The sequence below is a fragment of the Populus trichocarpa genome, chromosome 5, assembly GCF_000002775.5.
Source record: "Populus trichocarpa isolate Nisqually-1 chromosome 5, P.trichocarpa_v4.1, whole genome shotgun sequence".
NCBI lineage: Eukaryota > Viridiplantae > Streptophyta > Magnoliopsida > Malpighiales > Salicaceae > Populus > Populus trichocarpa.
This window is the reverse complement of record NC_037289.2, coordinates 18055874-18082962: the sequence shown is the minus strand read 5'-3', so window position 1 is coordinate 18082962 and position 27089 is coordinate 18055874. Positions and strand designations below refer to the sequence as shown.

Below are 27089 nucleotides of genomic sequence, written 5' to 3'. Positions count from 1 at the left end.
ATTTCAAACACTGAAAAATATCTTTCAACCAGTATCAACTAGGTGGACCCGATTTTGACCAAAAATGATGGCTTTGACCCAAAATGGCCTGAAACTCATTTTTACCTTGATCGATATGGTTTGACCTATATTGATCCGATGGACCTAGTTTTAACAAAAAATAACGGTTTTGACCTGAAAAGACCTGAAACCTAGTTTTTATGTTGGTCGACACGGTTTGATTTGTATTGACTGGTGGACTTGATTTTGACCAAAAATGATGGTTTTGACTTGAAATGGTTTGAAACTCATTTCTTACTCCAGTCGATGGTTTAACTTGTATTGACATGGTGGACCCGATTTTGATGGAAATATGGCAGTTGACCTGAGAAAAGAAATATTTTGAATTTTGAACTTTTCTTAATTTTTTTTGGATTTTATCTTTTTTTAATAAAAATAGAAAACAAATAAAACATGAGGAAATTTTGGGGGACTCTCTTTACAATACTTACGACACAAAGTTTGAAAAAGGCTTTACATAGTAAATGTGTAAATAAAGGAAAATGATGGAGATCTCTTGAAATGAAAAGATTCATATTCTTGAAAAATAATGTACTATCGATTCATAGATTTACCTGAATCGAGACAAAATCGTATTATCTTAATGATTTTCTTGATCAAAAGAGAATGAGAAAAGAATAGTATCATCTCAATGATTCTTTTTCATTAGAAAGACTACGATCCACAAAGGGATCCTTTTGTCAAAAAGTGAGTAGAATCAATTCACAAATCTACTTAGATTGAGACAAAATCGTGTCACCTCAGCAATTTACCTCGATCAGAAAAGAAATGAGAAAAGAATCATATCATCTCAACGATTCTTTTTCATTAGAAAGACTAGGGTTCATAAAGGGATCTTTTTGTTAGAAAGTGAGGTAGAAATTGATTCACGTATCTACTTGGATCAAGACAAGATTGTATCATCTCAATAATTTGCCTCAATCAGAGAATTGTACAATCTTAACGATTCTTTACAAAGTTTTTTCAAGAAGTTTCTCACCTCTTGAAACATTCATGGTTAACACTGCTGTTCAAGTTGGGTTTTTGAAGGCCTCGTGGCATTAATAGATTCATTATCCCTATCTAGATGGCTTTCGATTCATTTAAAGATTTTTCAAGTAGGTCTAATTCTCATGGGTGACCTACCCGTTGTTTGTAAAATCCACCTAATATTGTATACTCATCTCATCCTATAGTTACGTGAATTTATTGGTTTCATTTATAAGGCCATTCAAACATTTTATATGAGGCAACTCACTAGCATTCAGTCTCGAGCAATCCCTCTCAGCCAACTATAATGACTCAAACTCTTATTGAAATTGAACAAGTGTAATCTTTTGTGTGACAACCATCTTATCACCCATATTAATGATATTACAGGATACATCCTAAGGGAAAGTTTTAGCCATTATGAGTACATAGGTAGGTTTTCTATCTAAATTGGTTTTAAAAAAGCCTTTCGTTTGCTCAGTGATCATCCCCTAAAAGTTGATATGAGACCTATTAGGTACGAATAACATAGGCCAAGATCGTGTCACGTCGGCATACTAAACATACTCAAATGGACAATAAAAAAAAGTTGGATGGTTTCAGAAGTCTTACCCATGCTAAAAAGTCATTGGGATACTGCTACTTCCCAACCTATCCTAAAGTTTAAAGTATGTGTTTCAAAAAGTGATGCAAAAGCAGTAAAGGCATGAAAATAAATAAGCAAGCATAACAAACACAATAGCAATTAAAAGACATACAACAAAGCTTAGTCCAAAATTTTCCCAGTGGAGTCGCCATTCCATCGTGCCTTGGTGGACACCGCAACGACTTCTATAGAAAAATATATTGAAACAAGGTTTCTAGTGTTTTGTTATTTGAGGGGAAATGTCTTGTTTACAGAGTCATCACCTAATATTATGATCATTAGAAACCTTAACTAGTTTCCAAAGGTTTCAAGGTAAAGGACTAGTTATACTAAAATTAAGATACCATCACCCTAAGGCATCTTAACTAAGGTAAGTTACATTATCGATTGTCTTTCATTGCTAAAAGTTTATTGTGCTTGATCAGTGATTTATTTACAAGGTGAAACACATGTAAAATGTGAAAAAAAAAAACTTTAGGCTAAATGTGAAACTATCCATTCTATGTTGTGAATTATACTAATGATTTGACATTTTTTTGTTGCTCTTGATCAAATCATGTTAGTAAGCTAACCAATTTGGTTACTTCTAATCATTACCTGTGACTTTTTGTCAATCAAGTTATGTCAGTAAGTTGAACCATTTGATCACTCATAATCACAATCTGTTACTTATTATCGATTAAGTCATGTCGATGAGTTAAATCGTTAAAACTATAATGGCCTATAAAAAAACAAAATATTATTATTTTTGTAGAAAAAATATATTTTTATTTTCGATTTTTGGAACGGGTGTGGGACCTATATGGGTGGTGAAATATTGGGTGTTGGACCCACGAGTGACGACGGGAAAATTTAGGTGTTGGACTTGTGTTGTCATTTTTATTATTTAGGGTATTTTACAAAACACACAAATAAAATACAAATACTTGTAAAAGAAATTAAAACTAGCTCTAGTGGCGTGTAGCCCACGCGCAGCCACTGTTGGAGAGGACTGAAATTTTCCAATGATAATTCGGGAAAACAAGGGCAAAATCTAGTAGATCTCGTTGATGGCCGAGGAGATAGAATCATTGGCTTGAAGCTTCGGTTGGTCAAAGATGTAGCGGCCTTTTTTTCAACGAGATACGAAATCAACGACAATTAACACCACCTGGGGTTTGCTCGCGATGAATAAAGGAATCTTTATTTGGTGGTTTCTCCGTGAGATGTGGTCAGAGTTGGGAGATCTGACGAGAGAGAATTGTTGACAAGGAAGAGAGAGTCTCTAAAAAATGTATGGTATGGACGCGAGCATGGTAATCTAGTGCCCCTAGAGCTTATGGATCACTTGATTAGTTTTGGATTGATCCCACGGTTGTGGTTGGCTTGTTCTGAAACTTGATCAACAGTAATTGACAAATATTTCCTTCGTTGTGATAAAGTGCACTAGATACTTGGTGCACAGGTAACGGTACAATATAGGATCAAAGTACAGATTTTTTAAGGGATGAGAAGGATTTGATTTTTAATTTAGTATGGTAAACCCTATTAGACGAGATCCAATCAAGGGTTCAAATCTAATTACTATTACATTTATCGATTGTCATATTTTTTATATTGTTTTATTTTAATCAATAAATTACTAGGGTGAAGAAAAACTAAAAAAGAAATGAATATTATCTTGCCCTTCTTAATATTCATATTACAGTACTTCTCTCTCTTTTTTTTTCCAAACTTTACACCGGCTTTTATAGCTAGTGTGCCCAGGAGACATGATATTTATGTCAAGTGAGTAGAGACACAACAAGAAACACTAAGCATCTTAAAGAAAAATTTCACTTGCATCAACTATTCCATTGAAAAATAAAAATTCTGCATTATTAAATTTTTTTTTAGAATATATAATAATAAATATGTATCTAGGGGTAAAATGAAAAACTCAAATCAATATTAGAAAAAGCTCATTTCAACTGCTAAAAATTAATTTTGATTACCAAAAAATTAACTTCAAACACCGAAAAATATTTTTCGATCAGTATTAACCCGATGGACCCGATTTTGACCTAAAATGATGGTTTTAACCCAAAATGGGCTTAAACTCATTTTGACCCGTATTGATATGGAGGACTCGTTTTTCACCTGAAATGACCTGAAATTCATTTTTTTACCCTAGTCGACATTGTTTGATCTGTGTTGACCTGGTTTTGACCGAAAATGATGACTTTGGCCCGAAACGACTTAAAACTCATGTTTTAACCTAGTGACATGGTTTGACCTGTATTGACTTGATGGACCTAGTTTTGATGGAAACATGGCGATTGAACTGAGAAAAAATATTTTTAATTTTGAATTTTTCTTAATTTTTTGGGTTCTTTTTATTTTTAATAAAAATTAAAAACAAATAAAATAAAAAGAAATTTTTTAGGGAACTAGAATTGGATTATTACAACTCTAACAAAAGCCTCCGTGAACATCTCCAAGTTACCTAGGGAAAACTCCATCCATGTCTCTATGAAGATTTTCACATCTTTAAAACAATGATTATAAAAATCTCCATGCAATGTTTGCTTACACAAATGTCTCCATATTTATGTACCTTTAGTGAAAATACTCTTTAAGTATATAAGTATTTGAAATTGCCCTATGAAATTAAAAGACTTGGGAGCTGACGGTGCATAGAATTATTTTTTAAAAAATATAGTTATTTTGATTTGACCCAAATGGCTCGACAATGGCCAGTTTAAATGGAAAAAAATTACATGTCCCATGAAAAACAATTCACCTCCCATGCATTTCTAGATATTAAGTCAACCTTCTTTTTTTATATAGATCAAACGGCCTAACCCCCTCTCCCCCCCCCCTCTCCTTTTCTTTACTTCATTACCGAGCCATGTCATGCACACACCTCGGTGCATTTTGTTTAATTTCCAGAGTCATACACAAACTTTTCAGGTGAATATATTTTTTTAATCACATGATTTTTTTTTTATGAAGATACTTTTCTACACCAATGTTATTTCTTCTGTCATTAACCAATATCTTTATCAATATCACATGTAACACAATAACCAACCAATAAAAACTTTCAAAAAAATTATTACTACTAACATATACATTTAGCAACCAATAACGAGCATGATACAACATTTAATGACTTAGTTTTTAAGAAAAATATTTTCCTTCTTCATAAGATTATAGTTTTTAAACCCGACCCGGTTCCAGGCCTGGATTCCGGGTTTTGACCAGGTCATTGGGTTTTGACCGGGTCATCGGGTCGGTCGGGTCAATCCCTATTTTAAAAAAAATTCAAAACGACGTCATTTTCATAAAAAAAACAAAAGTCAACGGGCTGCAACCGAGTTTTTGTCCTGGTTTTTCCAGGTCGTCGGGTCAATCTACCAGGTCGGCCGGGTCACACCGGGTCATAATTTTTTCTATTTTTTCTTCAATCCGGCCCGGTTCCAGTTTCGGATCGACCCGCCGGGCCGGACCGAGTTTCAAAAATATGCATGAGATAATTCCAAGAACTGAGTATATAAGTATACCTAGTCACCGTGAAAGAAAGCTAGGTCTAGACCGTACAAGTTCTATGTTCCAAGTCTTAAACACCATGCACAAGCTACAAATATAATCTCTCTTCACATACTACACTCTTCGCATATTTTTTCAACTTGAGTATCATAAGGTTTTTTATTCCAATATAGAACTTGTTTTTGTAGAAAAAGCCTATGAATAGCAACCATGAGGTTTCTTACAAGTTAAAAAATTATCAAAAGGATATTACATCCATTTGTATAGTAAAAGTGAAAAACCTTAATAATATTAAATAAATAAATAAAAATAGAAAAACTCTTCCATTCAAATACAAAAACTAGAATAATACTGAAAAGAAAAACAAATATAGAAAAAAGAAAAACTAAAAAGAAAAAATAAAAATAATTAAGTAAAATATTTATTTTTCCAAAAGATTTCTACATAAAAAAGAAAACATTTTTATCCATCCACATTGTATTACTTATAAAGATAATTGAGAATATCTTAAAATTCTCAATATTAATATTTTCCTTTTAATAATCTAAATATACAGCATCCTGTATAAACTTACACGTATATTTTGTATATATATAATCAATAAAGAAATGATAATGATAAATATAACTATTTATGTATAATATCATTAAAAAACAATGGTATAGATGTGATTATTTGAAAATATTTGACCATTCTTTTCGTTCTGCCTATCATCACTCAATTTAATATAAGCGGACAAACCTTTTTTTTTTTTTTTTTTGAAAATATTACTTCAATAAACAGCTTCGTGGAAGAACAAAAAATCTGAGTGAATCTAAATTTGTCTGGAGCCCGGAAGTTTAGGAACTCGATAGTATGGCCTAAAGCCCAACTAATCTGGGTCTAGCCCACCTAAGAATGGTGTGGGCTTCCATGAAAAGGCCGGCATCGTTTCAGAATAGCGGGTCTTCATTGATGATATTTTGAGTCCCTTACAGGGAAAAAGAGAGTTTATTTCAGTGAACTTGGGCCTGATGGTGCCACTCTTTTGCCTTGTAAAGGCAACAAGACGGTATCAGAAGAAAACCAAACCAGGTTACTGTCTAGCGCTACAATTAAATCAAAATATTTTTTTATCAAAAAAAAAATAATCAAAGAACAATAAAACCTAGATAATAAAAAGCATAGATGCGTGGGTTATTATGCCTAAATCAAAATATTAATAAAATTTTAAGATGATATTTTTTTATAAAAAAATATTAAAATAATAACATATTAAATTAATTTAAATTAATTAGATTAACCTGTTAATCTTACGATGATTGTTTAAAATTGAAATAACTCTATAAAAAATAATTTGAAATAAATTATGAGAATCAATTTAAAATTAATTAAATATTAAATGATAAAATAAAAATAAAAAATTCAAGAAAAACCTAACGTTAAAAGATAATAAAAAAAACTAAAAAAAAAATCTTGTCCATGCACAAAATCACAATCTATAATCTGAATAAGATATTTTTTTTATTCATGTTTTAGTTTCTCTAACAAGAACAATTAATGTATAAATTATTAGTACTGTCCTTGAACTCGCATTAAGGATGCTTAGAACATATCACTTGTGTAACCATCTAGATGGTGATGCAGTGATAAGAGTTTGGGACCAAGAGATTTGCTCCCTCTGTGGTCTCAGGTTCAAGCCCTGTGGTTGCTCATATGATGGCCACTGGAGGCTTACATGGTCGTTCACTTCAGGGCCGGTGGGATTAGTCGAGGTGCGCGCAAGCTAGCCCGGACACCCACGTTAAACTAAAAAAAAAAAAATGGAAAATAATCTAGTCTTTCTCTATTTAATTTAAAACATTTGTTTTGGGTCTTGTCTACGAAGTTATGCTGTGTGTGATAAATTAGTTACGTGTTTTATATTGTAGTGGACTGGACAGACATTTCATGTCATATCATAGCTACAAAAGGGAATAAACATGTAATGAACCTAAAAGTGCAAACGTTGTTAGCTTGATTCGAACCTTCAGAGGAAGGTCAACAAATTTTAAATCCAATGCATTAACCAATGGGTTTTCAATGTCGCCCAACTTAATTTTAAACAAAAACATTTGCTTTTGTAAAAAAAAAAAAAAAAATAGTTGACATGTCTCAATCTGACAGAAAACTGGGAGGGATAATTTTTTGATATAAAATTCAATTTTTGACTATGAAAAACTTAAACAACACATAAAACTTTTTCTAAACTATATAATAACCCTAAAAAAAACTCAAAAAAAGGTTGGAAAGATGAAATTCAACATGAATTAATAAAAAAAAAAAATAGTTGACATGTCTCATTCTGACAGAAAACTGGGAGGGATAATTTTTGGATATAAAATTCAATTTTTGACTATGAAACACTTAAACAACACATAAAATTTTTTCTAAATTATATAATAACCCTAAAAAAAACTCAAAAAAAGGTTGGATTGATGAAATTCAACATGAATTAAAAAAAGCTTTTCGAGCCAAAATCAACTCTTTGAGGCACGTGAAGAGGAAAAAAATCACCATTATAAAACTTTATTTTTTAAATGAAACATATTGATACAAAAAATAATGAATTTTTTAATTGAAAAATGGTTAAACCGTTGATTTTTCTTTTTTTACTGTTTTCAAACAATTTTCTCTTTCTTTTCTCCAACTCGAGCTGAAACATTATAAAAAATAAACTTCAGGATTAAAATGAACTTTTTTCAAGAAGCTTATATTAGCTATATTTTTTTTCTTGGTTTACACTTTGGTCTCTTATCTTTTAAAATTTTCTATCCTTAAAAAAATTGACAAATTGATCATTGAAGGTTGCAAAAATAAAATAAAATAAAAATTGAGGACGGGAAAAAGAAAGAAAATTGATATGTGGGGCTATAGTGAAATATCTAGGAGTTTAAGCATGTTTAGTAAGAGTAAGAGGCGGTATTATTCCAGTGGGGAAGTATTTAGAGGTAAAATAACTGATATAAAAGCGCAATCATATAATTGAAATTAATAAAATGGCTCAGAGGAAGAATCTTGTCATGTGTATTGAACATTAATATATTGCTGATTAATTACTGTGTAGAAGTCGAGTTGTGCAGGCTTCCTTCTTATGATGACGTGTAACATGAACACCGATAGTTTAATACTTGACTGAATAATGTCCCTACGACTGTTTGGGAGTGAAATTATAAATACAGTTATTTTTTAAAATATTTTTTGTATTAAAATATATTAAAATAATATTTTTTTAATTTTTTTAGATCAATACATTAAAACAATTTAAAACATAAAAAAATTAATTTTTAATATAATAAAATTAACTTTTAAAAAAACACGGTACAACCAAGGTTTCAAAAGCTCACGATCAAATTATTGCTCGTCTTTTATATATAGTTTGAACAGAAAAGGTGATGCGCAGGGGAAGATCATACAGGACAGGGAGCTGGCAATATAATCGCATAACCAAGGAATATACGAGGTAATTAATACATGGTTGTTGAGGTTTTGTATTATGTGAAGCAAGTGGGAATGCCCTAATTGCTGATAATAGAAAATTGTCGGAACTTTCTTGCATGACGTCCCCAAATTGCTTAAGAATTTTGGTCCGAAAGACAAGGAGTAAGCATGCCACTATGCTGATCGGTAATAGTCTAATTCGAGATATATTCCCCCGTGCTTTTTGTGAGTTTATAAAACAAATATATTTAATAGTGTTATAATTATAAACCAATACTAAATAAGTAATAGAAACTAAAGGTATGATGGAGCTAATATTTCATAACGGAAAAAAAAGTTGTGTTGGTGATCAAAACTTAGAGATTAAACAAAATAATTTGTAGCAATTCATAGTATTTTGGAAAGAAAGATACAGTGCTTTCACCACATGATTTAGCTTTTCTGTTAATAAAAAGCAAAAAAAATTACAAAGCTAAATTCTCTACCAACTAAATATTAAAAAAAAACCAACAAAGATAATTTTGGAATGAAAAAAACCCATGAAGAAAAACGTTGTAGCAATTGACAATGTTTTGTGAGGAAAACTACAGTGTTTTCCCAAATAAAATAAAATAAAAAACCATTTAGAAAAATATTGTAGCAATCCATAGTGTTTTGTAAGAAAACTACAACGCTTTCCCTATATGATTTAGCTTTATTATAATTATAATTCTTAACCAACTTAGATAATTTTGGAAAAAATAAAATAAAAATCATATGGGAAAACACTGCAATAATTCATAGTGTTTTAAAGAAAAAAAATTATAAAACTAAATTCTTAATCAACTCAATATTAAAAAAATCAAATCGACAGAGACAATTTAGGAAAAAATATTAAAAAAAAACACAAAAAAAGAGGGGGGGAATCATGTTGGAAACACTGTAGCAATTCATAGTGTTTTGTGATGAAAGCTACAGTGCTTCCCCACATGATTTAACCTTATTTGTAATGACTTGTAATTGTAATTTTCAACAATGTTTTGTGAGGAAAGCTATAGTATTTTCCCCACATGATTAAGTTTTATTACAAAGTTAAATTCTAACCAACTCAATATTAAAAAAATAAAATCGATTAAAGATAATTTTGGAAAAAAATATTACAAAAAAAAAAGAAAACACAAAAGAAACTGGAAAAAAAATCATGTGAGGAAAAACTGTATCAATCCATAGTGTTTTGTAAGGAAAAACTTGTATTTACTTGTAATTGCAATTCTTAACCAGCTTAATATTTAAAAAATAAAATTGACAAAGACAATTTTAGAGAAAAATATAACAAAACAGAAAAAAAATTATATGAGAAAAAATATTGTAGTAATCCATAGTAATTTGCAAGGAAAGTTACAATGCTTTCCTCACATATTGTAACTGTAATTTTTAACCAGTTCAATATTATAAAAAAAAGAAGATAATTTCGGAGAAAATCATAAAAAAAAAACAATGCGGAGAAACACTGTAGCAATTAACAATGTTTTAAAGAAAGAAATTACAAAATTAAATTCTCAATCAGCTCAATATAAAAAAAAAATCGACAAATATAATTTTGAAAAATAAAAAAATAAAAAAGAAAAACTACGTGGAAAAACACTGTAGCAATTCACAATATTGTAAAGGAAAAAAAATTACAAAGCAGAATTTTTAACCAGCTCAATATTTAAAAAATAAAATCAATAAAGATAATTTTAAAAAAAATTAAATGAAAAAAAAAAAGCAAAGTTGGAAAAAAAAAAAGGAAAGTAATTTTGGAAAAAAAAGAAAAAAAAAAGGGAAAGTTGGGGAAAAAATGCAAGAAAAAAAAGAAAAAAAAATACTGTGAATGATGTAGGGGAATAGTGAGTGATTTAGGTGTGGGGGAATAGTGATTCCCCTACACCATTTAGATATTGTTAACTAGTTACATACCCCGCGCGATGCCGCGGGTCAATTATTTTTTGCATTTCATAAAAAGCTAAGATCTAAAAGTATTAGGTTTTTTTGCAAAGTTATACCCAAGAGTCTTAGGTTTAGTTGCAACGCCTAATCCAAGAGTAATATTTATAATATTAATAATAACATTAAACTTGTATGGCCTAAATTTAAGTGGGTTTGACTGCAATACCAGACCCAATAGCATTGGACGTGGGTCTAGCTGCAAGGTAATGTCATAAATGTGTGATAATTAAATAGATTAGTTAAAAAGAAAAAAAAAGAAAAAACCAACAGGAAAATAAAAACTAATGAAGAAAACGAAAAAAAAATATGAATTAACTGGGTTAACCCTTCAAACCAGGTTAACCCGTCATACCTTGAATTCGCATCGTAAAAGTTTGATAATTAAAAAGGAAAAAAAACAAACTAATGGGTTAACCCAGAATTAACTGGGCTAACTCGTCAAACCAGGTTAACCTGTCAAACCCGGAATCCGTGTCATGAAAGTTTGATAACTAAATAGAAAAAAAATTAACATTAACAATTTAAATTAAACAAAAAAAATTAATTAAAAAGAAAAAAACAAAAGGATGAGCCTTTTCACTGTGGACTGCACTGTGCAGTCCACAATCAAATGCATTAAAAAAAAAAAACTAAAGGCATCAGCCGAGAACTACTTAGAAAAAAATTTAATATTAATAAACTAAATTAATTAAATAAAATTAATTAAAAAGAAAAAATAAAAGAAAAAAAACCTCTAAGAAGAAAAAAAAAACTAAATAGAAAGAAATTTAACATTAACAAACTAAACTAAACGAAAAAAATAATTAAAAAGAAAAAAAAAAAGCAAAAAAAAAAAATTTCAGGTTAACTCGTCAAACCAGGTTAACCTGTTAAACCCGGGATCCGTGTCATGAATGTCTGGTAACTAAATAAAAAAATAAACATTAACAAACTAAACTAAACGAAAAAAATTAATCAAAAAAAATTAAAAAAAATCCGGGTTAACTTGTCAAACCATATTAACCCGTTAAACCTAGGATCTGTGTCATGAAAGTCTGATAACTAAATAAAAAAAATTTAACATTAACAAACTAAATTAATCAAAAAAAAATTATGAAAATAAAAAACAAAAAAAAAATTGACGGGTCAACCCAGAATTAACCGGGTTCACCCGTGAAACCAAGTTAACCCGTGAAACTCGAGATATGTGTCATGAAAGTCTGATAACTAAATAAAAAGAAATTTAACATTAACAAACTAAACTAAATGAAAAAAATTAATTAAAATGAAAAAAAGAAAAAAAGAAAAAAATATATATTTCTGGGTTAACTTGTCAAATCAGGTTAACCCGTTAAATCCGGAAAACGTGTCATGAAAGTCTGATAACTAAATAAAAAAAATTTAACATTAATAAACCAAATTAAACAAAAAACTTTTGTTAGAAGAAAAAAAATAAAGAAAGAAGCAAAACAAAATCCCGAAAGACATAAAAAACAGCTAAAAAAATAAGACAACTTAAAAAAAAAAACCAAAAACGGATCAGTGTTTTACTGTGGACTGCACTGTGCAGTCCACAGTAAAACACTGATCCGTTTTAGTATATGTTACAATTAATTAAAAAGAAAAAAAAAATTTAGGTTAACTCGTCAAATCAGGTTAACCCGTCAAAGCCGGGATCCGTGTTATGAAAATTTGATAACTAAATAAAAAAATTAACATTAACAAACTAAATTAAACAAAAAAAATTTATTAAAAGAAAAATACACAAAGAAAAAAGCAAAAAAAAAAACCATAAAGACAATAGAAAACCAAAAAAAAAATAAAAACAAAAAAAAATAAAAAATAAAAATAGAAAAAAATGGGAAAAAAATAAAAACAAAAACAAAACAAAAAGAAGAAGACAAAAAAAAAAGAGAAAAAAATAAAAACAGAAAAAAAAAGAAAAGATAACAAAAAAAAACATTGAGGACTTGCACAGTAAAACATTGATTAGTTTTAGTTTTTTCTTAACTGGCTTTATTGTGATGAAAAACAGCAGTGGGACTTGAGGGTGCCTTGTGATATATCCGCCCTTGATTAAGGCAGGATTACATATGGGAAGAGTGGGATCTGCCTCTCTCCGTTACATTTTGTTCTGGGGGAGGGAACACTGTACCCTTCGTGACATTACAAATTAAAAATGCTCATCTATCCAATTGTTTTTGTATTTTGAAAATATTTTAAAATAAATTTAAAATTATTTTGTTTTTTATTTAAAATTAATATTTTATAGTTTTTTCAGATGATATATATTAATATACTGATATAAAAAAATATCAAATATACTCTGTGTCAGCTTAGAAACCGCATTTTGTTTTCTTATTTCTTTAACTAAAGGGGATTAATTAAAAATTAAAAAACATTATTTAAATATATTTATAAATAAAAAATATTTTAAAAAATAATTATTATTACAAAAACAAATAAACAGACTCTAAATCAAAATCAACGCGGAACTTGACAACAGCGAAACCTATTGATTTTTATTTTTGAGTTCTTTTTTTTTTATATAAAAAAAAAAGCACAGTGGACAGAAATCTTAAAATTCTCAAACATACAGTCGCTATTCTTATTTTTATCTTACATGCCGCTTAAACTAAAAAACTAAAACCAAGTCAACAAATTGATGCTCAGTACACATCGCTGCACATTCTCGTTCATTTTGGCTGAGAAGGTTCAAAAAATGACAGCTTGGAGGTTGGGGGGGGGGGGGGGGGGGGGGGGCGCGTGAAAGGGGAGGAGCAACCGATTTACAAATCAGGGTCAGAAGGAGAGGTCCAAATAGAGGCGGATAGTAAACGTCTAGATTTCCAACCTAGGACAAGCCTGTTGCTAGCCAATTCCTCCACCCTGTACCCATCATTGAAAAGCCCCAGTAAAAGCTTCGCCTGGCAATGATTGGCAAAGCTTATTTTGATTGGCTGAAACCCCACCGCAGCCAACCTTTCTCCCCACGAGCAACCGTCTTCTCCACGCGCCGAATAGATCCGAGCCAATGACCCAGCAATTCGTGGCCCCAAAAACACTCTCTCAACTAGAGCGCGAGCCCGACCCTGCATCGGGAAACCCGCCTCCAGAGAATCATAAAGGGCAGAGTAGTGGTGCAATGAGTCCATGAACCGGCTCACAAACCCTCCATCTCCAATGGGGCCCACCTCCTCTTCCACCATGGCTATCAACCTCGGGTTCAATGTCTTGGCTCCGGATAAAAACGAAGCAACCGAATCGGGTGCCCGGTAACTAAAATGAGGGAGCTGTAACATACAATTCATAACCAATGCCTCCCCACGAACCAGCTTCAAAGCAGACGGTCTAAATGTATCATCAGAGTCTAACCTACACTGATGGAAAGAAAAGGGTTGACCAATTGATGCGGCAAAGGCCACTAAACGACGTCCCGTTTCTTGGACAGTCCCAATAGACCTCCTACCACTACCACCCCTTGACAAAGCTGTGATCCTAAGATGTGGGGTTGGTGGGCCATCCTTCCTGGAAACTAAAGCTTGCATCAGAGAAGCCCATTGGATCCCTTCCATGATATCGTAGTCCACAATATGAATCCTTCTATCATCAGCTACGGCTTCTAAAATAGCCTGATTGGCAGTGAAATGCCCAAACTTGACATAAGGCGACATGTCTTGCAATAGCTGAAAGGCCGCAAGAACATCACTTTGATGATGATGATGTTGAGGATCGTCGCGATGGTGATGATGGTAAGGCCCATTGTTGGTTCCCGAAAGATGTTTATTACTGTGAATACTTCCACTGCCTTCTAGTAAGCCTTGCAAGGCGTCAGTGAAATAAGCAGCTAATCTTTCCATGTTGGTTCCATCATTTGGGGAAACCAACTCCTTGAGCCGAACCAATATCACCCGAGCCAGATCACGGTTCTTGTTTAGACCGGTAAGTGCCTCGGCCGCAGCCATCAATAGATGAACTAGCCGCAAGCCCTTCAAATCGTCGCTGCAGCTTGTTTCTTCATCCACAAGCATAGTGTCACTTGTGGACATGGAGTTGCTTGTGTCTGGTGTCAAGCGAATACTTTGATTCATTAACGCTCCATCATCCATCATGGAATCGATGAGATCTTGAAAGTCATCTTGGGCACCTGATAAGGCCTCCCAGTCGACCAAGGGTGACCAATCATTCCAATTGCAGCCATGGTCATTTTCGGTGGAAGTGGTGGGGGTTGTGGTGGTGGTTGTGCTGCTATAGCTGGAAAAGTCGAGCTCAAATTTGGCTCCATCTATAGCCATGGCCATGGTTCAGCTGAACTAATAAACCTAGCAAATGTGTTACGATGAGTAATTGTGTGTATCAGCTATATATCAACTTGGGGTTTTGGACAGAGGAAGGAGCTGAAACAAGAGACAGTGAGGGACGCAAAGCAATTGTCTTCAAGGCTTTAATTAAGATATTATCGACTAAGCTCGGGCTATTGATTCCATGCTTGTTTGGTTTTATATACACTTTTCAGGGGACTTAATCAGGCAGTGCTGTTCAATAATGAATGTGGAACTTTACACTGATGCCCTTGCAGTATCGAATATTATCCTTAACGGCACACTATTGTTTTTTTTTTTTTTTTTTATTATTATTCGAACAACAGTGCTAAATTTTTACTTGGGGGTACTTCTGATGAGTTGCATCTCGAAATATAAAATCATGACTTAATACTCAATGTTAAAATTATAATTATTTTATTAACTATGATCCATGCTCTATAATTTTAATTTCTCTACTTATGATAAATGTTACATAATTTAATAAGCAAAGTTTATTAAAAAAAATTAACATCCCTAATAATAACATTATCCCTTTAAAATATATGTTTATAAGAGGAACCCTCATGCATGGTATTCTTAATAAGTGAGCTTCAAATTTATTTTCTTTCTTATTGGCATCTTCTTAATATTTTAAACAAGGGCTGATTAGATTAATTTTTGAATTCTATTATTATTCAAATATAATTTACTTCAAGTTGCTCGACTCGAGACAAATTAAACAAGTAAAACAGATACGAATGAAAATTACGATCTAATTTTTAAGTTGATTTAATTCAAGATTTGTATCATAGATAAGATGAGTTAACTTCAATCGACTAACATTTTGATATTTTTAAAATAATTCAAAACAATATATTTTTGGTAAAATTTATTTACCATGAATTTTTACTAACCGAGCATATACCAGGGCACAGGGCCGATAGCCCCACAGGAACAAGTGATGTCTTATAATAGTTATTTTAGTAAGTTGCAGGCAGTGGATTTGCAGAAAGCCAGGGAGAAAAACAAAGAAAATCATGTAAGCATATTAATTACGGAAAAGATGAGGAGTGTGGGAGCAAAATCTCCACTGTTAGGTTAGCGGCCTCCACATAAATGACAGAGATTTAGCCGTATACTCTTAGGGTAGAAATCATCGAAGTCTTGACCTCACATGCAAGCATAAACACATATATATAACCAAGGCCCCGTAAATCAGAATGGCAGTTACGATTCAGTTACCCAAAAAATGTCCAAAGCCACTCTGAGTTTGACTAGGCACTCTTTTGTGACCACGTCAGCATGGATGCCATGTCATCATTTGCCGGCGGGACCAGGCCGGTATCTTCATTGCTCACTCGAGTTCGGTTTCATTGCCGTAAGAATGTTTGGTATTCTGTATGCAAGGTTTGTCAGGCGGCTCCACCTACCCTACCTGGCTAATCTTTCAAGTCGAATCTGATATGATGGAATTGATTAGCTGGTTTTCACCGTTGGATTGGTCAAATGTGCTGGATCCTATTTTAGCATACGTGGAATTCTTGCCAGTGTATTTATATGCTTAGCAAGTACATAAATAGCGTACTATACTCGTTCAAGTAGATTTGTGAAGGCCGGATGGACTTGAGATAGAAGCTCAGTGAGACAATAGGAAAATTCAGGAGGATGCTTTTCAGTCACTTTAGAAGTTATTTTTTGGTGGTATGATAAATGCGTGGAGTGTGGTCCAAAATAGAACAAATAATAATAATAATAATAATAATAATAATAATAATGTTGTGGTGATTTCTGTGGTGATATATAGGAGCAAAAGATATGCAGATAATACAAAAGCAACTTGGTAACTAGTTAAAGCTTCGTGAAAAATATTTCCTTAAGAATAATGTTGTTTCAGCACATTTCATCCAAAGTATAAAATCAACTTGTAACCATCAAGTAGGTGGCCTTAGTGGTAAGAGTTTGAGACAAAGATGTTTGTTCTTTCTATAGTCTCAGGTTCGAGTCATGTGGTTGTTAATATGATGGTTACTAGAAGTTTATATAGTCGTTAACTTCAGGGCTGATATGATTAGTTCAGGTGCGCGTAATCTGACTCGGACACCCACGTTAATAAATAAAAAATCAACTTGTGAATAATGAAACTCATGACATGTGTTTTTCTTTCCTATTTAAGAAATATGATAACTATTGATGTTTTTTTTTTCCAATCAGTTGTATATTTATTGAAATGGAAAATAATGGAGCTGCTGGGAACACGAGTTGCATCTGCCAACGCTTTAATTTCTTTATTTGTTCAAAGTCATGATGCAAAAATCTTCATTGATAATAAAAAGCAAGTAGTGCCGATCACGTATATATTAAACAATCATGGTGATTTTTTTTAAAATAAAATTATTCAGTTTGCTCGTTTCAAAAATTGAGAAAGATATTTGTGAATAGAAAACCCATCGGATGGCTAGGATTGCAGTGATAAAGTCGGGCATCCAAGATGTTGGAGTATTATTATCCAGTCAAAGTCAGCTCGGCAACCCATTGATAAAGACAGTGAAATTCTAAGAGAGGAGGAAAGGATGAAAAATAACTCCAAACCTAACCATGAAAAAAATTGGAAATACGATACAGTGAAGGATGAGCTAAGTGTGGCGTAAGACGTGGCAGCATTTGGTCTCTTGATCGAATCACAAATGTTTTTTATTAATCAAACGGCCGGCACGCAATGAACAGTATGATAAAGATACGAGCCGAAAGGGACGCATCCCCACTATTGTAGGTCAGGGGGCGCTGTGGTCCCTGTTCGGACGGCCACTTGCGCGAAGACCAGTCAAAGGCGGTTTAATTTGGTTTCTTTTTTCTTTTTTCCTTTAAAAAGAAAAGGTCTCAAGCAAGGGCGGATGAATTTTTCCGATCTTGTCTACCAAGCAAATACACATAATTGTTTTCCAATATCAATCATTAACTCTATACATAAATTTATCAAGTTAATAATAATTAATTTTCAATTCAAATACATAACAGAAAATATAAAAAAATAAAATTCAACATAAAACTAGAAAAAAAAGTAAAAATAAACTACATTATCGAATTTGAATCCTTTAAAATTTGCATCATTCGATGTTTTGTGGAATATAATTCATCTATAATCGAATTCGAATCGATATCTTCAACAAGCTCTCGTTCAATGTAAATCATCATAGAATTTGCTAAGAACTCCTCTTTTATTTTATTACAAAGCATAATTTTAACATGCTTTTATAACTGAAAATGCTCACTTAGTTGTAGTAGTAGAAACAAGTAAAGTCAAAACAAAACAAATCAACTTGTCAATCAAATGATAGTGCTACGACTTATTTGTTTTAAGTAATCCTTGAAATAATTTGGAAATGATAGACATATTCTGAAAGCTCTCACGATGAATCATATTAATCTGATAATGTTGTAGCCAAGACCTCAAATAATACATCTCTTATTCATTAAAATCTTCAGGATAAAATTTCTCAGCAAGTTTGCAAATAGTATAAACTTTAAATGATATAAAGTTATCTATAGGTTCTAAAGCAGAGCTAAATATAAGGAGTTTCAATGTCTCATTATTGAATCTAGAATTTAGCTTTTCCAACTAAAAATATATTGCTGAATTAAATATATCATAATGATAGTGTTGGTAAACTGTCACAAATCCTTGTTGCTGATATGAACGACCTGTAGAAAGATTGATAATGGTTGTTATTTTTGAAAAACAAAAACCAAATAGAAATCTCATTTTATGTTGTTGCAACTAATGTCAGTTGTAGTCGGCGGGCAAAACAATATACATAATATGTATAAGGACAATCTTTAAGAAATAGAACTTGTAGTCCATTTCATCTGCCACACATATTGCTAGCACCATCATACCATTGACCTCGCATATTGAGGATATGCAAGTTATATTTAACGAGCACATCAAAAATTTCTTTTTTTTAGTGTTGAAGAAGTAGTATCTGAAACATGCACAATAAAAAAAGAACCCTCTCGTAAAAAACCCTAAATATCAACAAATCTCAAAACAATAGTCATTTGTTCTTTATTTGATGCATTTTTCACTTCATCAACCAAAATACAAAACTTTTCATCTCCAACTTCTTCACAGATTTTTTTCCTCACTTTGTTCACGAGAATATACAAAATTTCTTTTTGAGTAGTCGGTAAGGTATATTTTGAATTTTTAGAGCTTTTTCTAAGACAATATCATCAATGTTAACACTCATTCTCCCTATAAGTCTTATCATCTTCATAAAACTGCCTCGAGTACTAAAAGATGAAGATTCGTCATGACCTCTAAATGCACATGCTTGTAAGCTAAACCATCAAACACTTTCGATTGTGGTCATAAGTCGTGACCGACTCTTCTAAATGTTTTTAGCAATTTGTGCATTCAATACTTTATCAATATGTGTACTTACTTTCATTAAATCTCCAACAAATTTCAAGGCATTATTATATGGTGAAATAAAACTTCCCACATGCAACAAAAGTGCACATCGAACCCTTTCACTAACCCTCTTCCAACTTCTAAAGCCTTCAATAGTGAATGTAGAATGACGAGGCACTTTATTTTCAAAGAGAAAGCATGGAAAAGAAAATACTGCATTTTTTGATGAAAAGTACTTTAACCATGGAAATTGATCAAACCAAGTGTACTGAAATCAACGATATTGTCTCCTTGATTTGGTCCTCGGATACTATGTTAACTTAGTTTGATATAGACCCATTTTAATATAAGCTCTTCTAATTGCATCTTATTGATTAATAAGATGTTACCATAATGGAATCTGTATTCTAAGATCTTGTTCAAGAGTATTAACATCAATTTCAACTATTTGAGATCTAGAAGGGGGGTTGATCATTATGATTTAAGATATCAACATTGGATGGAGAATGTTCTTTACTAGTTGATGTTTGTTCATTTGGTTTAAAGAATGTTTTCTCTATTGCTTCCTTGATTTTCCATTATAATTTATAATCTATTAACGGTACATGAAGTAAGAACAAATATTAAAAAACAAACTGATGATATGAATATGAATGACATGATCTGAAGAGATAAAAAACATGGATCATTTATTGTATCAATTGTTACTAGTTTATTGGACAAGGCCACATGTTTAGCAGACAAGACAGTGTTTATTTAAGAGGTTGCGTCTGCATTTTGTTAAAAACACAGATGCAACTTGTTTGGTAATTAAAAAAACACTTGTTACTGTTCATGGGTCCCACGGTCTGCTGTGTTTGAAACGCAAGAAAAAGAGAAGCAGCTAGGAGCTGCTTCTTGCACGATAAAATGTTGAACCATGGTCTACTATTCACTGAACAGTGGAGGCATGCATCCACTATTCACGTGAACAATTTTTTTTTTCTCTTGAAAAACCAGTGCAGTTAATTGATTTCACTCACACTGTTCACGTGAACGTGAACAACAATTTTTTTTTTTGGTTTTTTTAAAAAATTAGTTTAAGGTGAATTAAATTTACTCGTATTGTAATCTCAATTTTATTCCTGATAATATTTTACCTAATTTTGTAGTTCTAGTCGGATGAATTTTGTACGTAATGGAATTGTAGATAGTTTAATAGAACAATAATTTTTTTATATTTAAAGTATGATTTATTTCATGATGTAATAGCAATAGTTAAATCCATAATATTTAAATTAAAAACCATCAATATTAATATATATTTTTTAAATTATTTTATAACCTCAATTTCAAAAGCATTCTTAACCAAACACATTAAACTATTTTTTCTTCAACCTCAATTCCAACCACAGTTTTAACCAAACATCTATTTTTTCAAATCAACATTAACTAAAACTACTTTTTATAAAACAATTTTTTTCAAACCACAACCACAACAGCTATCGCAATACTAAACATACTTTTAAAGCTAGTGTTTTTCCTGCCCTTTATATTTATTGTATCTCTAATTCTTGCTTCCATGTCTAGTCTCTCTTCTTCTTAAAACCTTTTTCCTTTCCTTTTCTTTTCCTTTTCTTTTTTGTTTCTTCTTATGTTGAAGCCGAGATTTAAAATGACATATAAGATGTAATTACCATGCCAATTTTTGTTTTATCAACATAAATTCCTCAATTTTGATCATGTAATATCTAAGTAACCAAAGAACAATTTTTTTTTCCACAAAACCCATCTACCTTTACCATGTCAAGTGCAATGATGACTATTTATTAAAGATGTTCAGAACCAAAAGCCAAGTAGGCAATCGAGTCTATGGCATTTCAACACCACAATTAAAATTCAAAAGGCTCGTAAAAGCATTTATCTATGAGCCAAAGGAGACCTTTTATACCTATACTAAGAAATTCAAGTTTCTCATTAATTAAGCATTACTGGATTTAACTAAAAGCAAGCTAAGTTAAGCCATTCAAGCCTTAATCACTTGGATATAAAAGTATAACTTTATTAAATTACCTTTAAACATTTCTCTTAAAAGACAATCACGAAACAGGCTGAATATTATTGTGTTGAACCGACTTTTCAACCAAAAACTTGTAAAGTTAACACAATATTCCGTTTCATTAATGTGATTTTTCTACCTTTTATGCCCGTGGTTAATTTATTTTTTTGGAGTTATCATAGTCCTATGTTCCGGGTTGCAGATTTGACAGGTAAACTGGGGTTGACCCGTATCGATCTAAAATATTATTATCTCAATATTAAAAAAAAAACAATAACGTCTTAAATTTTGTTTAATCAAACTATATTTTTATTAGCTATCTAAATTGATTTTAAACCAACTAAATTGATCAGATCACATCGAATCAATTCTCGTACTGAATATTTTTTTTACTAGAAGAACATTAACATCACTTTAATGTTTTTTTTCCAACTAGCTAGTATTTAAGAGTAACTTCCATCTGGAAGTATAGTGCATGCAAACTAGCTAGTATTTAAGAGTGACTTGCATCACATCTATGTGAATTGTGAAGTCTGAAATTTATAGTACTGAAAGTTAATTCACTGCTTCGTTTATCTCATGCTAAAGACTAAAGACACTATTCTAGGAAAACTTTAAAACCCTTTTAACTGCGTTCTCGTGGCTCTTTTTTTTTTTTTTTTAAAAAAAAGAAAAACCCATATTTATTACAATATAGATATTAAATTAAATTAATATTAATTAATTGGCAACAGGGTTTTTTCGTTTAAAAATTGTTCTTCTTTTTGTGATGGCCTCACGTTATTCTCCCGGGCCAATATATACAATCATCTGTCGCCATTTCGAAAAGTACAATTAATCGAAGGAGCTGGCTTAAATAAAAAATAATAATAACAATAATTAAAATCTTAATTATATCTATTTCGTCATCCCCAGTTCCTTTTTAAGGCATGAACAATCTTCTTCAAGTTCCATTGGATGCAAACTGAAGATCATCGATCATTACATGCATGTTAATTACTATTATTGTTATTTTTTAATGAAAGATTTAAATATATTTTTCATTATAAATGAAAGATTTAAATCTGAGGCGCGCGATATTAATTTATATGCCAAATCTTCTTCAAGTTTCATTATTGCTCTTTCTTTATGTTTTTAAGAGAGCTAATTAATGCTGATTGAAGTACAGCCTAATCTACTATTTGATTACAAATTGTCCAAAAAAGCTGCCCATCACCAGTTAGTGGTGATGAAAGCACCGGCATTAAACATTCACAATCAAAGTCAAAGCACGATATAATTGGTCCTCTCTTTGTAAGCTATATTCAAATGGATAGCTGTTTAATATAATTATAGCCCACAATTTATTTTATTTTATTCATATAATTATATGCCCTTCCTGTCAACTTGTGCTCTTAAAAACAGATGTATTCTCTGGTATATACCTAGTAAGAGATAAGATCCATTGTCTGTCGTAAGGACCACGAGATTCCATTCTCTAAAATATTCGTGATGTGCAGGCGTCCTGATGTAGCATATGTTTATGTAAATTAATTGAGCCACTTAAATAATTTCATTGGTTGGCAAATCTGACCTTAGCAATATGATCCGAACCCGACACAAATCATGTCTGCAACTTACCTAGGGCAGACTTTGAGTGCTTGCCTACCTAAACGAGAAGCAATTGGTGCTGTTTCTAATTATGTTTTCCGTTTCTCATATGTTTTAGCACCACATATTCTGTTAACAATCTATGACATTTTAGACACTTGGAGTTCTTGTCAATTTAAATCTAGCCAGTTATAGCTAGTACTGATGGTTTCTAAGCATGTTTTGAGATTTTCGTATGCTGTATAGTATTTTATGAGATTTATAGGAGGACTACATGTATATTCCGTTAAGAAATGGAGCTTGTTCTTTTTATATATATATAAATTAGCATAGTAGAAAACAATTCTCCTAAAATAGCACAATTGAAAATTTATTTGTGAAAATAACATAGTTTGTTGAAACAATTCTCCTAAAATAATACAATTAAAAACTTATTTGTGAAAGTAACACAATTTGTTGAAACATATATATAGGATATGCGCTACCAATAAAACACGCAAGTCATACATGTGCGACCAATAACATGCACATGTTTTACATGTGCAATCAAGAAACATGTTAAGAAAGAGAATATAGAGGTTATAAGGAAAAGTGGTGTGAATAATAGTTAGACATATAATTCATTTTATAGAGAGGAAGAGGAGTCAAGTCAATAACATATTATCAAGTCAAAATTAAAGTTTGTTTTGGTACCATGTTGGGGATGTGAAAAGCATCCTTTTCAATAATATGATAGTACGAAATCATGGTTGTTTTACTAATGAGTTATGTTTATGAAATAGGGTTGTTTAAGCACCGTATTTTGGAAATGAAGGTGGAATGAACATAAGTTGTTGTAGGGTAAGATTGGGGTGCAAAAAAAGTTAAAATAAACAGCTTTAAAAATAGTGTAAATTAATGAAGTCATTTTGGTGGTCTTATAGAAGAAGGAAAACTAGGCAGTAATGGCCAAAAGTGGAAGATACTACATTATAGGGAGGTTCTAAATGCGGGAAAGTAATGGGTTGTTTGTTGGTTTACGTGTATAAGTTAGGATTATATATTGCATGGAAATGGATGAATATGTGCAAGAATAGGTGCAAAGTTTGAACTTCTCAAAATGTGCATAACGATGTGAATTTCCTTTAATTGGGCTAAAATTATGAATTGAACAAGAATCGAAACAATATTCTTATAATGAATTCCTTAGTTATGATAGCATTGGCCTTGGTAGGCAGTAGTTAGGAGTCGCTTAGCGTTTATAGGTCTTAAAAAGTTACACGACACCTTATACCATTTTTATAATGTTATAAAATCTTATAATTGCAAATTCTTCAAATGTATATTTGTATGTTGATTATTGAAATAAAAAGATATAAAATGGCAACTAAAAATGTCATAGATAGTATATTAGCATCCTTTTATGAATGGTCGAGATTATTGATACCTTGTGGTTGACCAGGTTTGCATGTTATTCTTGTGGATAACAGTATCTAAATAAGTTAATTGTTATAAGAAAGATTGTATTATATTTAGAATGAAGTTTAAGGATACAATTTTAGAGGTATTATTTAATCTTTAATATTTGTAATTATAATGTGTATTTATAACAATGTATGTTTATTTCAGGATATTCACAGACTTGATAAGAGTAATAGTTTTTCTTGTTTATTTTAGTTTTTAACTTTAAGTAATGAATATGTAAATGTAAATTGAAATTAGTTATTATGTCATGTAATCAAATTAGTAGTATTTTATCATGTGAAATGAATACATGATATGATTTTATGTAACCAAATTAATCAATAATTGAATGGAGAATTGATTTTGTCGATATATATATAAAATGAGTTTGTTTAATTATGAATCGAGTTGAAATAAAATTGTATTGCATAAATTTGTGTTAAATTGGTTATGTGAATTGTAAATTATTAAGTTTGTTTTTTTTTTTTTTCCCTTACAAGATGAAAAAATACCCCTGTAACTGCAATTTTAAGGTGGCGCAGGTCTCGCCTATGCATCTTAAGATAGTGCATGGCTTCCATGCGCCTCTCTTGATCGCGCATGCTCTGCCTGTGCCTGTCTTGGCTTCCATGCGCCTCTCTTATCAGTCACTGTCTGATTTGTTCATAAATAAGTTTGTGTTTTGAGAGAATTTAAAAAGAACTCCAAGAAATGCAGCTGCTGCTTGGTTGCCTTGTATTGGCCAGCTCAAAAGGAATTCCTACACACACCAGTGTTGTGGAAAAACCAGCAGATCAGGCGAACACCCTGTGGCAGTTGGAACATCTGAAAGCAGACATATTTGGGAACTTGCACTGCTTTGTCTTACTTCTTGTCAGTGACTGATAAACAAATAATTCTCTTTTTTTATTAGCGTAATTTCTTTTATTATTTTAGATAACAGATCACTCCATAGCTGTGGCCTGTGGGGTTTCTTCGTTTCGAAGGAAAATTCTTACGAGATTGAACTTTAACAGCACTATATATATTGTTCATGAGGAACAATATTTTGTTCCATTATTATTTATTATGCTAACAATTTACTAATTCCTTTACTATTTGGATCGTGTCTCATATTCCAACAGTACAAAGAGTGACATGGGAAGATGACTGCACAATTTCTTTTCCTTTTGAATTGACAATCCAACACACAACACATATCCTTTCCTTGTAAGAACGAATTCCATTTGAAAATAAAATAAAATAATATATATATGTTTCTCACTGACCTTATGGGATTAACTTGCCGTCCAACTTAAAACTTCGGGTGTCTTCTTAATAAATAATAAGCAAAGCATATTGAGATCTGTAAATTAATGGTTTAATTTTGTATATGCCAATGTTACTAAGCATGTATTGGTAAAACATAAGCCAAAACCACTTTCCTATGGAGTTTTAATTTGCAATAGAACATGAAAGTGAAAGCACTACTCCTGCATACTCTCTCTTTTTAAGACAAAATATTTCAAATTCAGGAAGTAAAATATACATATGACTGGTTTTTCTTTCCTTATAGTTTTTCAAGTATTTGGGCTCGTATTTGTTGATGTATAGTGATTTTGAAGGCGAACTTCTTGTTCAATCTATCTCACCTTGATTTTTCATCATGGCCGAAGAGAGAGAGAGAGAGAGATTGTTGAAACAGAGGAGGATTATTGTAAATGAATAGTTTCAATTTAATTACTAAGTATTTTTTTAAAATTAAACAAGATACATGCACGAGAAAAAAGAAATGGAGAGGCCGAGAGCAAGTTGGAGATAGAATAAAAAAGAAAAGAAAAAAAGAGAATATTGTTGAAATAAAGAAAATTGTTGTAGATGGGTTGGTGACTCTACAATTATAATTAACCGCGCTTTCACTCATTTAATTTTTATAAAATAAACAAAATACCCTAATTAATATTTAATTATCTTTTTCTTTATTATAAGCTTGTTATTTTGGAAAAAACAATGAATTAGTGGGAATGTATCTATGGAGTGCGGATATCACTCCCCTGTACATGGATACAGCTTCTTGGAGTCCAACAGTACTCTCTAATTGTATAATAAGCTTCCACGTGGATCGATCATGTCGAGTCTTCCTGTCTCTTTAATGGGTGCTTAGCCATATTTTAGGCTGTTCATCACATACGTCATGCAATTAATCAATGATTTTACTAGCGAGGGAAAATAGAGGAAAACAAGCAAGTGTCATTTAAAGGAGACAAGGCTGATGATGTCACTGTGCCTCACTGCTTTCAGATCCATCACTAAAATACGAGTGACAAACAACGTAGACTAGCAGAAAACGAAAGAGGAGGCTACGATGGCTACCTAATTGTCTTATTAAAAGAGAATCAACTAATATTTTATGTCTAATTGATTTAAAAAAAAAAAAACAATTATGTGATTTTGCTGGTACCGTAAGCATCTGTAGGGGAGTTTTCTGTGGTGATGAGAGAGTGACTTTATTGCTAAAAAACTTGCAAATTGGAGGATTTTAATCATAGATTGGAGACCAAGCGGGAAGGTTGTTGATAGGGTTGTCTTCTTTCCTCTGTGTGATGAGAAATCTTTTTTCTTGGAAGATTAGGGCATACTGATCGCATAATAATTTGGTTTGGCTGTTCTTTAAGGAGTTCAAATCCAATCCAAAAGAGTTGTTGTTTGAGGAGATGCTGGTCATTTTAAACG

At 31.6% G+C, this 27089-nt stretch overlaps 1 protein-coding gene across 1 annotated transcript; it reads right to left on the bottom strand.

The window, feature by feature from the left end:
- Positions 1-13022: 13022 nt before the first annotated feature.
- Positions 13023-15097, bottom strand: LOC7469140 (protein NODULATION SIGNALING PATHWAY 2). Its single transcript, XM_002306585.4, has one exon. It carries the CDS (start codon positions 14890-14892, stop codon positions 13381-13383), a length of 1512 nt encoding a protein of 503 aa, XP_002306621.3. The 5' UTR covers positions 14893-15097; the 3' UTR covers positions 13023-13380.
- Between the last annotated feature and the right edge of the window lie 11992 nt (positions 15098-27089).